Genomic DNA, 14,079 nt, shown 5'->3' on the forward strand with positions numbered 1-14,079 from the left:
CTATGTAAAGGGTTTTCATCCACTGGGACCATCTTCGTGTTGATCTGGTTGAGGCTTGTAACACAAATCTCTCTCCTTGCAAACACACCCAAACTTCCCCGTAAAGCCCACAGCCCGGTGTCTCCCCAGGTCTCCCGGGGGCATCACCCCGCACGGAGCCCACTGCTGGCACAGCCAGCCCCCCGAAAACACACATCCACTGGCTGACCGGCCACTCCAGGTCACCCCGAGTGTGAGAGTTTCCTACCAGAGAACAGAAAGTAGCCGAGTGCCTTTATTTTTCTTTTGCCAAAAACAAATTTAAAATAGGAACCAAAAATAAATAGCTTGGGAATAAAGTTTCTGGAAAGAACCCAAACCAGGGCAATCAGCTTTTATTTACAGACTTGTGAACGCTGTTCCTCTAAAAAGAGCTCGCTCTCCCACCGCCCCCTCATTCAGACTTATCTTTAACTCTTATTAATGATCCAGCCCCAAGGACCTCTGATGTGGGAGGGACTTGGGAGTCGGGAATCCGAGTCACCGAGACCAGAGATGAGACCCTGCCTCTTCCCCATTCCAACCCCGCAGCCTTCCCTGGAGCCACACCTCACTGCACAAAAGTCACTCTGTTCCCCAAGCCACTTGGGGGGAGGAAGTGAGAGACCACCCTTCCCAGGAAAAGGTTCAGTGCACGTAGTTCAAGCAAAAACCACTGGACCCAGAAAGAACTAGAGCGGCCCCTTTACTCCCACTCAACAGGCCGCAGCGCCCACCAACCCAGTGCTGCCCGGGGACGGGAGGGGACCCACAGCCAGTGTCACCACCTTCACTTCCATCTCCAGCATTTCACTCCTTAACTCCAGCCTTGCGACAGGGCATGGCTCTACTGTTGGAGGGGGACACAGGGCCGCAAAGACACAAGTGATCAATGATGCCTTGGGCAAGGCACGCCGTCCCACGCCCTGCTGGCCTGTGGGCTGCCAGGTGGTGTGCTAGGTGCTGAGGGTCCCGAGATGCCAAGGAGGGGGCCTCTGAGCTGGGGCTCCAAGGTCGAGTAGGAATTGCCAGAGAAGCGGCAGGACCAGGAAGGCACCCACTGCAGGGACACACGAAGGGTCCCATGTGTTCAGGGCCATGAGCGTGCTCTTGGCTGTACACCCCCTGCCTGCCTCCAGCTCCCCACTCTCAAAACTATCTCAGGGCCGCACAGGCTCATGTCCCGCCTGCGCAGGGCCACCTGTGCCCACTACTGAGTCTTCTTGGGTGGGAGAGCACACGGTCCACAGTCCTCACTCGGCAGACAAGGGAACCGGAGGTGGGAGAAGGTGCTGACTCGCCCAGGTGCACATGGCTGGTTTGCAGAGTGTCCTGATGCCCAGCCCTCCGAGGGCCTTCCCACCACGCCAGGACCGCGTCTCCGTTTGCTCATCACATCGTCCCCACCAGGCTGACACAAACGTGGTGCAGTCCCACAGCCCCGCCGGCACACGCAGCACCAACACCAGGTGTCACAGCCACAGAGAAGGCGGGGGCAGGAGAGCGGACAGGCAGCCCATGACTGCCCAGCCTCAGTCTCAGCGGCCGCCCTGACTAGGACCCTGCAGCCCCCTGCTCCTGGCCAGACGCTTGGCTTTGTCCCTGTTGTTTCCTGCACTTTCTCCACGGCGCCGTGCTCCTTTCTGCTTTCCACACTTCATTCCAAACTCATTTCTGCTGAGTCTCCCCTGGGGCACCACCCCCTCTGACCGTACAGAAACCCCTGGTCCCAGGGACGTTATCCCAGGCTGGCATCTGGGCAGGCTATGCCCAGCACAGACAGCTAGCTGTGGAATCAACAAGGTCAAGGTGAGGGTGGACTGTCAGAGTGTGAAAACTTTTGTCTGTGATCACCCCACATTCTTTGACCCTACCCTACATTAACGACAGAAGTGACGGTTGGAAGCCGTGTACACAACACAACCCGGCGCCTCTATGTAAGATGCGTACTGCACGCAGGAAGTCCACTCGGAGGCAAAGGATGAGGGAGGGCGGTGAAGAACCGAGACGGACACGCGGACGTCTGTGTGTGTTGGTCCCCTGTCCCTTTAGACTGCGGGCTCTGAGGGGACGCCCCGAGGACAGGGAGGGAATCCACTTTTCGTTTGCCGATTAGGTGGCCTTGAACCTTCTGTTCATTTTACCCGGATAACTCTGAGGCATAATTATCGTCACCCGTCATCTTCTGAATCCTCTAGAGGAGAACAGAAGACTGGTCACTTCCTCATCCCAGAGAGGGCTACCCTCAGAAGGGCTTTCTCCCTCCTCCCTACCCCCAGGCTAAGCTGGGCCCTGTACTTCCAGCATCCACCAACAGGGAAGTCCCCAGGGAAGTCCCAGGTTCCTCTTCAAACGCAGCTCTCACAGGTCACTCCGTGCCTCCCTCAGGCCACCTGTGACCCACCTTGGGCACACCCATCCTGTCCCGGCTGCTTCTGAACTTGGGGTCAACCTGAGTACCTGGAGATTTCTCATCAGAGTCACCGGCGCTCGGACAGCTGGCACCAGGGTGTCCCCACAGCTGGGTTCCTGCTGGGTTGGGGTCCCACACAGTGTCCTCGGGTGCACCCTGACTGCGTGTCACGGTCACGTGGACTCTGGGAAGCAACCTGGTTTCAGTCTCAGCTCCTCTTCTTTCCAGCTACGTCACCCTGGGCAATGACGACTGTGCCCCTGTGACCTCGCCCGTGAGTGGAGTCACTGAGAGCACCTGCCTTAGAGTTGGTGGCAGCATTCAATTCACGTCAGGTACCTGTCACACACAGCCCCGGGCCTGTAATAAACACTTCGTGAATGTCAGATCTGTGTTGTTTCCAGGCTCAAGTTCAACAACATCAACAGAGACGGACATACTTTCTTTTCTTCACTGGGTGTGAAACCTCCAGGTCTTTTTATCACAGGTTTGGTATACGCGTGCTCTGTAGCCTGGATTTTACCATCTGAAAGTTGATTTCACCCCGAGCGCTCTCCCTCCTGCTGCTGCACCCGCAGACGTACCCACCCAGCAGCCCATGTCACACAAGGGGCCCGCTGGTCACCAGGACAAGCAACAATGCAAGGAATGCTTCGAGCATCATCCTACTACAAGGTTTCTCTTTTCCTTGACGTGCGCCGAAAAACCGCCCTCCGAGAACTCTGGGCACCAGTTTCTGACGCTACAACAAGGGAACAGGATGCTGAACACTGAGGATTGTTACAATTTAGTTTCTCATGTAACAGGTGGAAAATCGTGCCAGAGGTATCTTCGTAATGGGCCCCAGAACTCCACTTCCTAAACTATTACGTTTCTTTCTTTCGAGCTGCTACCCTGATTCCTGGGCCCTTGAACAACGCTGAGGTTGGCGGCGCCGATGCTCACGTGGTCCAAACTCTGAGTGTGACTGCTGACTCCCTAAAAACTGAACGAAGTCCCTTGGTACCGCGGGGGATTGGTTCCAGGACCGCTGGTGGATGCTCAAGTCCCCTGCATGAAACGGCGCAGGACAGTGCAGGTGGTGGCCCTCTGCATCCACGGGTTCCCACCTGCAGGTGGGAAACGCTGTGTTCGATCTGAGGTCCGTGCAATCTGGGGACGCGAAAGCTGGGGATACACAGAGCTGACTGTGTATTCATTGAAAAAAATGCTGCATATTAGTGAACTGATCCAGTTCAAACCCGTATTGTTCAAGGGTCAACTTGTAACACCCATAATGGGAAAGTTCTCTGGGTGAATTCTAAGGGCTGTAGTCAATAGCCTTGTTCTGGTGAACACCGCACATACCGGGAAATGCACCAAGCAATTCTCATTTTCTTCTGTGGATGGAAGATGGTTTTTTGCCGGTGGTCAGGGTTTGTGGGGAAATCAGCACTTCTTTCCTCCTTTGTTTTGCTTCAAGCAGGTGACCGTTTCTCCGGGACATCTGGGGGAGAGCGAGGAGGGGCACCCCTGGCAGGGCAGGGGGAGCCGCAACCAGGTCTTTGAGGCGGAGTCACTGTGGAGAAGTGAAAGCAAAAGCCTCTCTGCTCGCTTCCTTTCTGACAAAGACAGTTTCTCGCCCACTGCTCTGTCGGACGGCTGCAAAATAGGAACTTCAGCATTGGAGAGGGGGGGAGAAGTGCCTTGGGGTGGAGACAGAGCTCAGGAAAGGTTAGGCTCATAGAAGTCTTAGAATAAGTATGAACTGGACTTTTAAAAAGAGGTCAGAGGGCGGTCCATTGGAGTGGGAACAATTACTGTAGAAATAGCTTCACAGCAAATTACTATAATAACTACTTTTGCAAAACTGTACACAGGTCGTTCCAAAAAAATACCTCTGGCTGGGTTGTCATCTTTTCAAAAAGTGAGAGCCAACACCATACACTGACTGTTGTGTCAGAAAACCACTGCTTTGTACACACGGGGGACACACGATGCCTTGGGAGGGTTTGTGTACAAGTGTGTCAGTGTGTGTGTACGTGTGTGCAAGAGTGTGTGTCTAAGGTAGTATTCTCTCTCTTCTCCTTTTATATATCACAAACAGGCCTTTTTATCTGTCACCATGAAATGTCTGAACTTAAACACATTCTTGGACTGGGGGCTCATATTCATCAGCTCGTTCAACTGTAGCACCTGTCTCGTCCCCAGCAGCTTTTCCGGAACTGCTACCTTCACCATGAAGCTCCATGGGTTTTCCAATGCAAAGCGGGGCTTCTTCGGCATTTTGACCTTTCTAACGGGACATCAGGAAGCGGACAGACAGGCGGCAGGCCTTTCCCCCGTCTTCCCAGTGCTGGCCACCTCCAGCACTCCTCCCCACCCCCACCTTCCTGGGAAACAGCCAATGGCAGGTGATCTGCTTTCTGGACATTCGAACCCCTGTTCCAGCACTCTCGGTGCTGCGGGAAGTGGAGAGCATGTTATCCTTTCCCTCGTTGGTTCTTTCCAATAACATAACAATGATTTCCCAACACTGGCTTAGTTCTGGTCAGGGGTTAGTCACCGAAAACCAGCTCGATCCCCTCCTTTCACAGAACCCGTAGCTGTCAGGCAATCAGCCAATCCATTGATAAATCCATCAGTATTTATGTAAGGGCCAGCCAGGCATGGTGATGGCTTTCGTTCTCATCTTATTGTTTATTTTATTTTAAATTGTAGAGGACGTGGCAGAACATCGAGATGAGGGCTTCTCGACCTTGGCACCACGGACGTGTGGAACCGGGCGGTTCTTTGCCGGGGGCGGCCCTGCCCGTCAGAGGATCTGCATCAGCACCCTTGACCGCTAAGCATTAGATGCCGACCACACACATGCGTGCACACACACACAGACACTACTCCCGTCCTCCGTGGTTAATGGCCAGGGGTGGCGGGAGGGGTGGCAGCAGCCAACAGCCTCCTGGCTGAGGGCCGGGGACCCGCACTGTACCCTACAGCGCTACCACCCACTACCACCACCAGCCCCGGCCCCAGAGCAGCCCGACCCGACTCGGCTGGGGGCTAGAACACGTGAGTCCTCTCTCTTATTTGTTTGCTTTCCTGAGCTTATTTCACGTTCATGTGGCATTTATCACAAACAACCTAATACCTGTCTGACCGTTTTAATGTCAATGCAAGGACTATATATGAAATGTGCATAATAAACGGAGGAAAAATATCTATAAAGTCAAAACCCTACAAGTTATTTTTAAGCATTTTCCCCTAAATAGAGAAGTATCTACCTACCTACCTATCTGGGAAATATCTATATACAGACATATAGAGATAGGATATATATAAAATATATATTTAGGGGGAAGCAAATGTACATATGCTTTACATATGTATATTTGCTTTTCCCCACCTCTTGGGAATTTTTACATTTTCTCTTTCTCCCTGCTGTCGAGTAGTAACACATGTCTTGAGATGTATGAGCACACCTACTCATACGTATACATACCCAGACATATGTGTGCACACACACTCATCTATGTACACGTACACTGTTTGGCTTAGGTGTTGGCGGACCGTCTCAATTTGAGATCGTAAATCTTTCTTCAGTTCCCGGAATTCCCTAGCGACGGCTTCTTCCACGAGCCGCCCCCTCCCCCCACTCCCCTTTCCTCTCCTTCTGGGTCTGTTCTCCACATTTTTTCCTTCTCCGCTTATTGCTTTCTGCTCTGCCTACCCCAGGGGGCAAAGATATGCTCCTGTGTGTTCTCTAGGAAGTTTGATGGTTTAGCTCTCACATGTCCATCCGTGGTCCATCGGCAGGCCCAGAGACAGGAGTCGAGTCCGTGGCCCATTACATGGGAGCCAACATCCCAGCAAATGGGACCACGGCTGTGGCACTTCTGCCCAAGAAACCCCCCGGAAAGGGAAGGAGGCGCGCACTCACCCAGCCCAGACATGTTGATCGCTTTCACGGATTTCTTCATTTTGTACAGAACCATCCGGTCCACGTCCAAAGCCTAAAGTAGAGAGAAAACACCAGGTAAAACAGGGTCTGGGCTTAGACCCCAGGTACCCACGGACAGTCAGGTGAGAGCCCCTCAGGAGGCGGCTCCGGGCTGCTTCCATGGGAGAAATCCTCAGTGCGGTGTGAGGATCGGGTGGTCACCAAACGCGGGCACCCCCACGTGCCCCACCCACCTGAAGCCCCTGAGCCGCCTCTGTGCACACCAGCTGCCGGACTCAGGCTTCTACAGAGAAACTGGTTACCTCGGTCCAGCTCCACCACCACAAAGTCTCAGCGCTCCCTGTGAACCAGCAGGGCTTCGGGGCGTGTGTGCCGAGGCAGAGTGCCGTGCCAGCCCCTCCCCCCCCTCCACCCAAAGACAGACACCGTCTAGCACCAGACCACCCCGGCCAGAGGCAGCATGGCCCGGTGGAAGGCACAACACTCTGGACTTGAGAAGACTGAAGTATATCTATTTGGTTATTGGTTTGGAAGGCACATTCCCCGTCCTTGCCAAACCTCAGATTTCCCTTCCAGAAAGCCGGAGCTACAATACCTCCTTTGCAAGGTCAAACGATTCAAGAGACACGCTTAGGTATTGTATTTGACATTCAGCAAATATTTACAGACCAACCGCGACACAGCAGCGGTACACGGCACCTCGAATGCCCGGCACACAAGCACCCGAACGCTATGCAGTGGCTTAAGACACGTGCAGGCTGAACCATAGCTCTACAGGCACAGACGAGACGGGAGGTTTCCCAGTTAAACCCCACGGAAGACCAACGGGTGCTGCTTGCAGTTGGGACGGGAGGGAGACGGCACCTGTAAACTGGGACAGTGACTCCAACCACAGGATCAGGGCACAGACGAAAGGAAAGCCCGCAGGGGAAGCACCCGGCCAGCAGCTGGTCCACAGGGGCTCTTGAGAACTGAACCCATCACTCCGCGTGAGTTTTGGTCATCGACAATCGTGGTGGCTCTCGGACAGCAGGGCCCCACCCTCTTGAGGACTCAACCTGGGCTCCCAGCCGTCCTGGACCACCTCCCGAAACCACACATGACAACAGCACCGTGAGTCCTCATTCTGAAGCCACAGTGACTACTTTATTGGATGCTGAGAACAGATGTGATCGCGGCTGACAAGTTTCTGTCAAAAAATTACAGCCTCTATAATTTTTTGACAGAAAACATTTTTCTAAAATTTTTTTAGCCTCATTTGACAAAGAAGAGCTATAATTTTTTTTTTAAAAGCACTATTTTCTGACATATTGCAGAGAAGGGTAGGTAAGAACTGATAAAAGAGAGTCAAAATTGGTTGTAGAGAATTAATTTTCATTTCCCTAAGAGGTCATCTTTAATCCATTTCTGACCTTTCCTTGAGACATAAAGAAGGGGTGTGGAAACAGCACATAACCCATGAAAGTCACTTCTGAGCTCCTCTTTCTCACACAGTCTCATCAACTAACTCTCTTTACTCCCCAATCTGCCACCCGGCAAATAACACCCTGCCACGCTCGCCCCGACCTCCGGGGTTCTGCCGGTGCCGGCAAGGAGACAGGACTCACTCAGGTCACACCAGAAACGCCCGGGACCCGAAAGGCCATGGGCCACGTGCCGGCAAGTGCAGCTCTCACACGAAGACCCAGGCTCAACGCACTCATCAAAGCTCGGAAGGTCCCAGTCCCCCGGCGAAGGGACACCTTTGAAAAACACGTTCGATCTGTCAACATCTAATGTAGCACTTAGAGAAAGAATCTGGTCTTGCCCCATCTCTGTGATCGCTAGCACAGCGTCTGACCCGCATCCAAATAACACCTGCCCCCCTTCCCAGGCTTCCCCACACAGCAGGAGCCTGGTCAGACTGCATGGGAACGTGACACGTGGGCCAACATTCTCGGGGAGCCCCCTCTGTGCCAGGAGGTGTGGAGGGAGAGACCACCACACACGAAGGACAGAAACGCACAACAGAAGGTCCGGGGCCGCTCCCAGCCTGGTCCCCGGTAAGGCTGCCTGATGTCCTCAGAATAATGTCTCAACTCTGCAGCACAGCTTAAACCCCTTACGGTCTGGCCCGGTCCCTCGTCCAGCCTCACTTCTCGACATCCTCCCCACCTCCACCTGTACCCTAAGCCCCCACTGCCGGGAACTACCAGAGCCCCCTCAACCCACTGCCTTCTCTTACCTCCAAGTACGGCACTCGTTCTCCCCGCCCCCTCCGAACACTCCCCCTGCCTGCTCTTGACCCATCAGCCTCTAGTCTGACTCCGCAGGCTGGTTTAGAGACATCATCTCCTGGAAGCCTTCTCGGACAGGAGAGGTGCTCCTTCTAGCTTTTCCTGTAGGATCCTGTGCTTACTCAACAGTTCACCTGGTAATGTTTACTGAGCACCTACTATGTGCCAAGTACTAAGCTAGGCACTGGAGATCCATGGCAACCACAACGGGGCAACACCTTGCCTGATGGAGTTTACAATCTAGCAGGGTGGCCCCCTAAGGAACCAAAGCCGGGGCCAGGACTTACCTTGCCCACCTGCTTTCTTACTTGCTCGCTCCGGTTCAAGACCACGTGGTACCTACCAGCCACGTGTCTGCTGATCACTGAGATGTGGCTGCTGTTACATGTTAAAACAATGATACTTTAGACGTAATAAGTTAAATAAGATATCAATGAAATTAACTTTGCGGTGTCTTTTTACTTTTCCTAGTGTTCTCCTGTGAAAGGAACTTGCTCATCTCTGCGTGCCTAGCAGAGAGCCTGGCACAGAACAGGACTGAGAAAGCAGCTCAGTCAATGACCACGAGACTGGACAGGCAGGCAGGGGCTCAAATCTGGGCAGCGGTGCCCCTGCTGAGCCCGAGGACCACAGCGGCTGCCCATGGCTTCCCAGCGAGGGGCGGGGAGAGCGGCACTTGAAGGCCGTGCAGGCTGCAGTGAGAACGACAGGTCTGGGCAGACGGGATGAGGTCAGTTTGGGGACAAGCCACACAAAGGGGGCGGGGACCCACAGCTGGGGAGCCACCTGGGGCTCCATGTGGGGCAGCAGACATTCCGGAACGTCAGTGAGGGGCCAGGGAGATGCTTCCTGCCTCTCGCAACCGGGTCTTAGCTCTCGGGTCTCTGGCAGCCTCGCAAACCACAGGGCCATCTCTGTTCTCAGGGGTTTGGCTCCGTCGTGCCAAGGAAAGTGGGACCTGGAGGTGGTCACGGAAGTGCAGGAGGGCAGTCACCATGAAACTTGCTTTTCAACACCCGAGCTCTGACCGAGTCCCTCCCGCATCATGCTGAGGGGCACACCCTCCTCTCTCAGCATTCACGACACAAACTTTTGCAAAAATATGCCAGTGGACGGACCAGACAGAGAATCTTCCCCTTTGTCACTCCAGGGAGGCACAGCTCCCTGAGCCCGGGAACGGGGTAAACAGTAATGGCTGCCGTTCTACGGTCTGTGAAGGGCTTGGAAATAAAGGGGAGGCAGGCGGTAGAGGCCATTTTTCATTAAAATTGCAATCACCTCCCCACTCAAAACACACCCTTCCTCACGGTGCACATTTCTAGATAACTAAGGTTAAACTGGGAGCTCGAATGATCACGCCTGAGTGCTAGACGAAGTCTTCTGTTGATTATACATAAAAACAGCTCTGGAATCTTAATAAAAAACTACAAAACTCGAGAGTTTCAAGAAACCAAAAGTATCTACTGATGGGGCGTAGATTTCCAACAGACTAGGCGCTCGCCCACCCCCGCCCCACCCCAAATCTCCCCGAGCTTAAGGAAAGGGAAAGGCTGCAGCTTTGGCCAGAATTTGTGCGTAAGAACTACAGAGGGGCCAGAATCGAACTGCCCACACAGGCCCAAGCAGGGACCGCACAGCAGCTTACGCCTGGCCAGACCTCATTAACTCTGAGGCGCTCGACCAAAGCTGACCTTTCGTTTATAACACCAGTTGCACAGAGTGAATTTATTATGTACACAAGCTGGCAGGGCTGTGTCTGAGATATTTCAGAGGAAATAAACAACTGGTTTTCAACCGCTCTGAAAGCGTGACTTTGGCCCCCCGAGCTGTTCCGTTACCAGCCACGGGTCTTACTCGCCCCTGAAGTGCTGCCCCTCAGTCCCCGAGCTGTGACCACTGCTTCCGGGCCCCTGTGCCGCGTGGGGAAGGACGGCCCTCCCGGGGAGGGGCCCGCAAGTCTGTCCACTCCTGTGCGGCCCAGGCCTGTGCAGCCCAGCGTGGCAGCCCCCAGCCCCACATGAGTATTTAGGGTACAATTAGTCAAGTTAATGAAATAAAAATTCAGCCCCTCGTGTCTCGCCACCTTTCTCGAGAGCTCCAGCCACACACAACGTTCGACGTGACTGTTTCCAAACACCCCACCCTGCTTCTCCTCTGTTCCCACCGACCCCACCCCTCTGTGGGCCATCCCTGTAAGCCCCTGGGGCCCTAGGAGGCCCTCCCCGTCTTCCCTCCACGGGCAGAGTCTTGGTTCCAGAGCCCCCCAGGAGCCTCGCCCACAGTCTGTCTGAGGAGATGAGCCTGGGCCAGAGGTGGGCGCCTGCGGTCCACAGGCCAAGTATAGCCCTTAGCTTGTTTTCGGGTGACCTCGAGCTACTACTGTACAACTGAACTTCTCCAGTTGATGTGATGGTGGGGTGATGGGGGTACTAACTTTGAACCCCAATTAAGAGAAATGTTACCACTCCCAGAAAGAACTCCACTGTTTACATTAGTAAAATGGCATTACCAAAAAATTATACTCTATTGTTAGTAGTAGCAGTATTTGAGTTTCACTAATAAAACAAAAACTTCTGTGAAAATTTAATTCTTTCTCTTAGTATATAAGTACCTATATAATATCCTCAATGTTGTCTCTAGGCCTGAAAAGCCTAAAATGTTTACTATCTGGCCCTTCACAGAGGCTAGGAGCCTGGCCTTGGGACCCACAGAAACGTCCCTCCAACACCGCCAGCCGCCCCGGCTCCTCTGGCCTGGACCCAGAGGGCGAGCTGCAGCTGCGGCACAGTGCGTTGGGTCTCCAGCACCGAGGTCTCAATCTGAGACAGCAAGGGGACAAGGGGCTGTCCTCATTCCTGGAACCTGAGGACGCTGCCCTGGAGAGGAGAAGCAACGGCAGAAGGCACACTGTCCCATCCCATCTCCCTGTGTTCCATCCGAGAAGAACTGACAGTTTTGACGGACAGGAAACCAAATCACAAAGCAAAACAGCGCCAGGATCTGTGCCCCAAGGACGACTTTGCCAAGAAAGAGTCCAACAACATTTAGACAGCAGCTTTAGTCCCGGCGCTCCCGGCGTTACTTCGGAAGTCACAGAGACTGTTCACGAGAGCGTCAGACATTTCCAGAGCCTCTGGCGGGGGGGGGGGGGGGGGGGGGGGGGCATGGAGACACGGCCCGCAGGCCGGGGCGACACCAGAGCGATCACCGGTCTACTGACTGCAGGGGGAGAGCAGAGGCCCGGAGAACAGGAAGTGTCAGGAAGAATGACGATCAGCAACAGCAAGGCCAAGTCCCAGCTGTGCACAGCGCGGGCAAACGAGAAGGGCACGCTTTGGTATCACCTCATAATGGTGAAAGTGCGGGGTGTGCACACCTGCACCAGGGGACATGGGTAAGGGTCTGCACGACACAAAAGCTGAACACTGGGTAAGCCCCAGTGCCCCGAGGGTGAATGGGTGAACTGTCCCGTACTCATATAATCAAGGGCTCCCCAACAATCGAGGGCCCCCCAACAATGGGAACTTTACCTACCCAGACACAAATGAAATCCCCAAGAATGTTAATCAAAGAAAGCAAGTTGCAAAAGTATGCATACAATATCATACCACAAAAAATTAAATAGGCAAAATTAGATTATCTTGTTTATGTTTCGAGACATATATTGTCGCGAAAAATGGGAGGGAACCGCAAGTGGCTGAACTACGAGATAACCGCTCCTCCTACAGGGCATTCGTTGGGTTAAGTTCCGCTCCACGAAAACGTGGGGAGAACCGGCGGGCTGTGCGAGGGCCGCGGCATCAGGAGAGCGCGGGGCTGTGGAGGCCGGAGCAGCAAGAGCCAGCAGCGCCCCCGGGAACTCTATGACTGGAGGCGGCAGCGGGAACACAGGATTCCACTAGAACCGTTTTGGAGAAACGGAAGCAGATGACGGTGAACTCCAGCTCTATAAAAACACTCCACATCCTGGTTTCAGTTGGGGGGGCGGGGGAGAAGCTGCTGGCAGATCTGGGGGAGGTGGAAATGCAAAGGCGGATCTTGGCAAGGCAGCTGCGAGACACTGGCAGCACAGAAGGCCATCCCGGTGCCCACGCCCTGGTGCCCTGTCCCCTAGGAGACGCAGCATGGGGGGCCGCGCCTGGGGTCCCCACATCACCTCACTCAGGCTCCCCCCACCACCTTGGAAGGAGCAACTGAAGAGCTCAGACTCGAAGCAGGAAATGCTTTGTCTCAGGGGAATGACCACAAACAAAACGGGACAAGATAGGAGAGGTGCTTCCTCACCCCTGAAGGAAAAGGGAGGAGGAAGGGGGAGGTCCCTGCGCTGGACCCAGTGTGAGGCCTGGGGCACAGGAGCAGCAGCGGAGGCTGGGAGGGAGGCCAGCCTCCCACATCTGCCCCAATCCCAGAAGACAACAGACTCTGAAGCCAGGCCGAGTTCCCCAGGAAACAAGGAGCAGGCCCTGCGACCTCCACCACAGCAGCACAAACAGGGGAGGGGAGACGTGAGAGCTGCTTGCTTTCTGACCCCCGAGGCCAAAGAGGCAAGCACTAAGGCAAAGCACTAAGACAGAGCACTAAGATGAAGTACTAAGGGGGAGTACTAAGGCAGGGTAATAAGGTGATGTACTAAGGTGGAGCGCTAAGGCGGAGCTAAGGAGAACTCAGCTTCCGGAGGCTCTGGAGCTCTACCTGAGACACCATCATTCACATTCACTCCATGGGTCTGTCCCCACCCCTTACCCCCTTGGCGCAAGGATCTACCATCCCAACTGGACGCTGGACAGGGTCCTGTGTGCTGTCAAAGCTGCCCTACTCCCCTGCCCTGTGGACCCCTTGGTGTGGGAACCCCAGGTGCAAAGCAAGGCCTCTGGGCAGCCCTCACTTGCACCCGCAGGGGACCCACTTCCTGCCTGTGTGTTCACCACCCAGCGAGGTCCAGGCTCTGTCCACCCCAGCTCCCCCCTGGAATGGCCACCCTGTTAACGTGAGGGGAGGGCTGGGAGATGTCCACGGCTCTGCTGCAGCTCCCACGTCACCCAGACTAAGGTCCTGAGAGCAGCACCTTTTCCGAGGACAGCAGGGGTGGTCTCACCTGGCACCCACAGTGCCGAGCAGCAGAGCGCTCCACAAAGTGCTTCAGCATCCACCGTCTCACGCAACAGTTACAGCCTCTCGTGACATCACCATCCGCCCCCCCCCCACTTCAGAGAACCGGGAGACACTGACTCAGAGGTCAAGAGAGTTGCCCCAAGGCTATTTATTTGGCTTTGAACTAATGAAAAGCTAGGAGAGCGCCAGCAAATGGAGAGAGAAGCTTCCAGAACTGTGCCCCTCACTGTTTGCTAACCACCTAGCTTCCAGGGCCACAGGGAGCACCGAGTGACTCCTGCCACTGCCTCCTCTAGTGTTGAGGGACATAACCCCTCATCCCC

General features: G+C 54.5%; 1 protein-coding gene across 10 annotated transcripts in view; it reads right to left on the reverse strand.

The window, feature by feature from the left end:
* ASAP2 (ArfGAP with SH3 domain, ankyrin repeat and PH domain 2) overlaps positions 1–14,079 on the reverse strand; it is a 125,462-nt gene that overhangs the window by 74,558 nt on the left and 36,825 nt on the right. For 5 of the 10 annotated variants that reach the window (XM_053923778.2, XM_053923774.2, XM_053923779.2 and 2 more), the window contains exons 2-3: positions 9,431–9,602; positions 6,348–6,420 (exon numbers count right to left, since the gene is read on the reverse strand). In XM_053923778.2, the coding sequence (XP_053779753.1) occupies positions 6,348–6,420; positions 9,431–9,602 (245 nt within the window). The remainder of the gene's footprint in view (positions 1–6,347; positions 6,421–9,430; positions 9,603–14,079) is intronic. The other 5 variants (XM_053923783.2, XM_053923782.2, XM_053923784.2 and 2 more) reach the window with 1 other exon arrangement.

The sequence above is a fragment of the Desmodus rotundus genome, chromosome 5 (assembly GCF_022682495.2).
Source record: "Desmodus rotundus isolate HL8 chromosome 5, HLdesRot8A.1, whole genome shotgun sequence".
Lineage (NCBI taxonomy): Eukaryota > Metazoa > Chordata > Mammalia > Chiroptera > Phyllostomidae > Desmodus > Desmodus rotundus.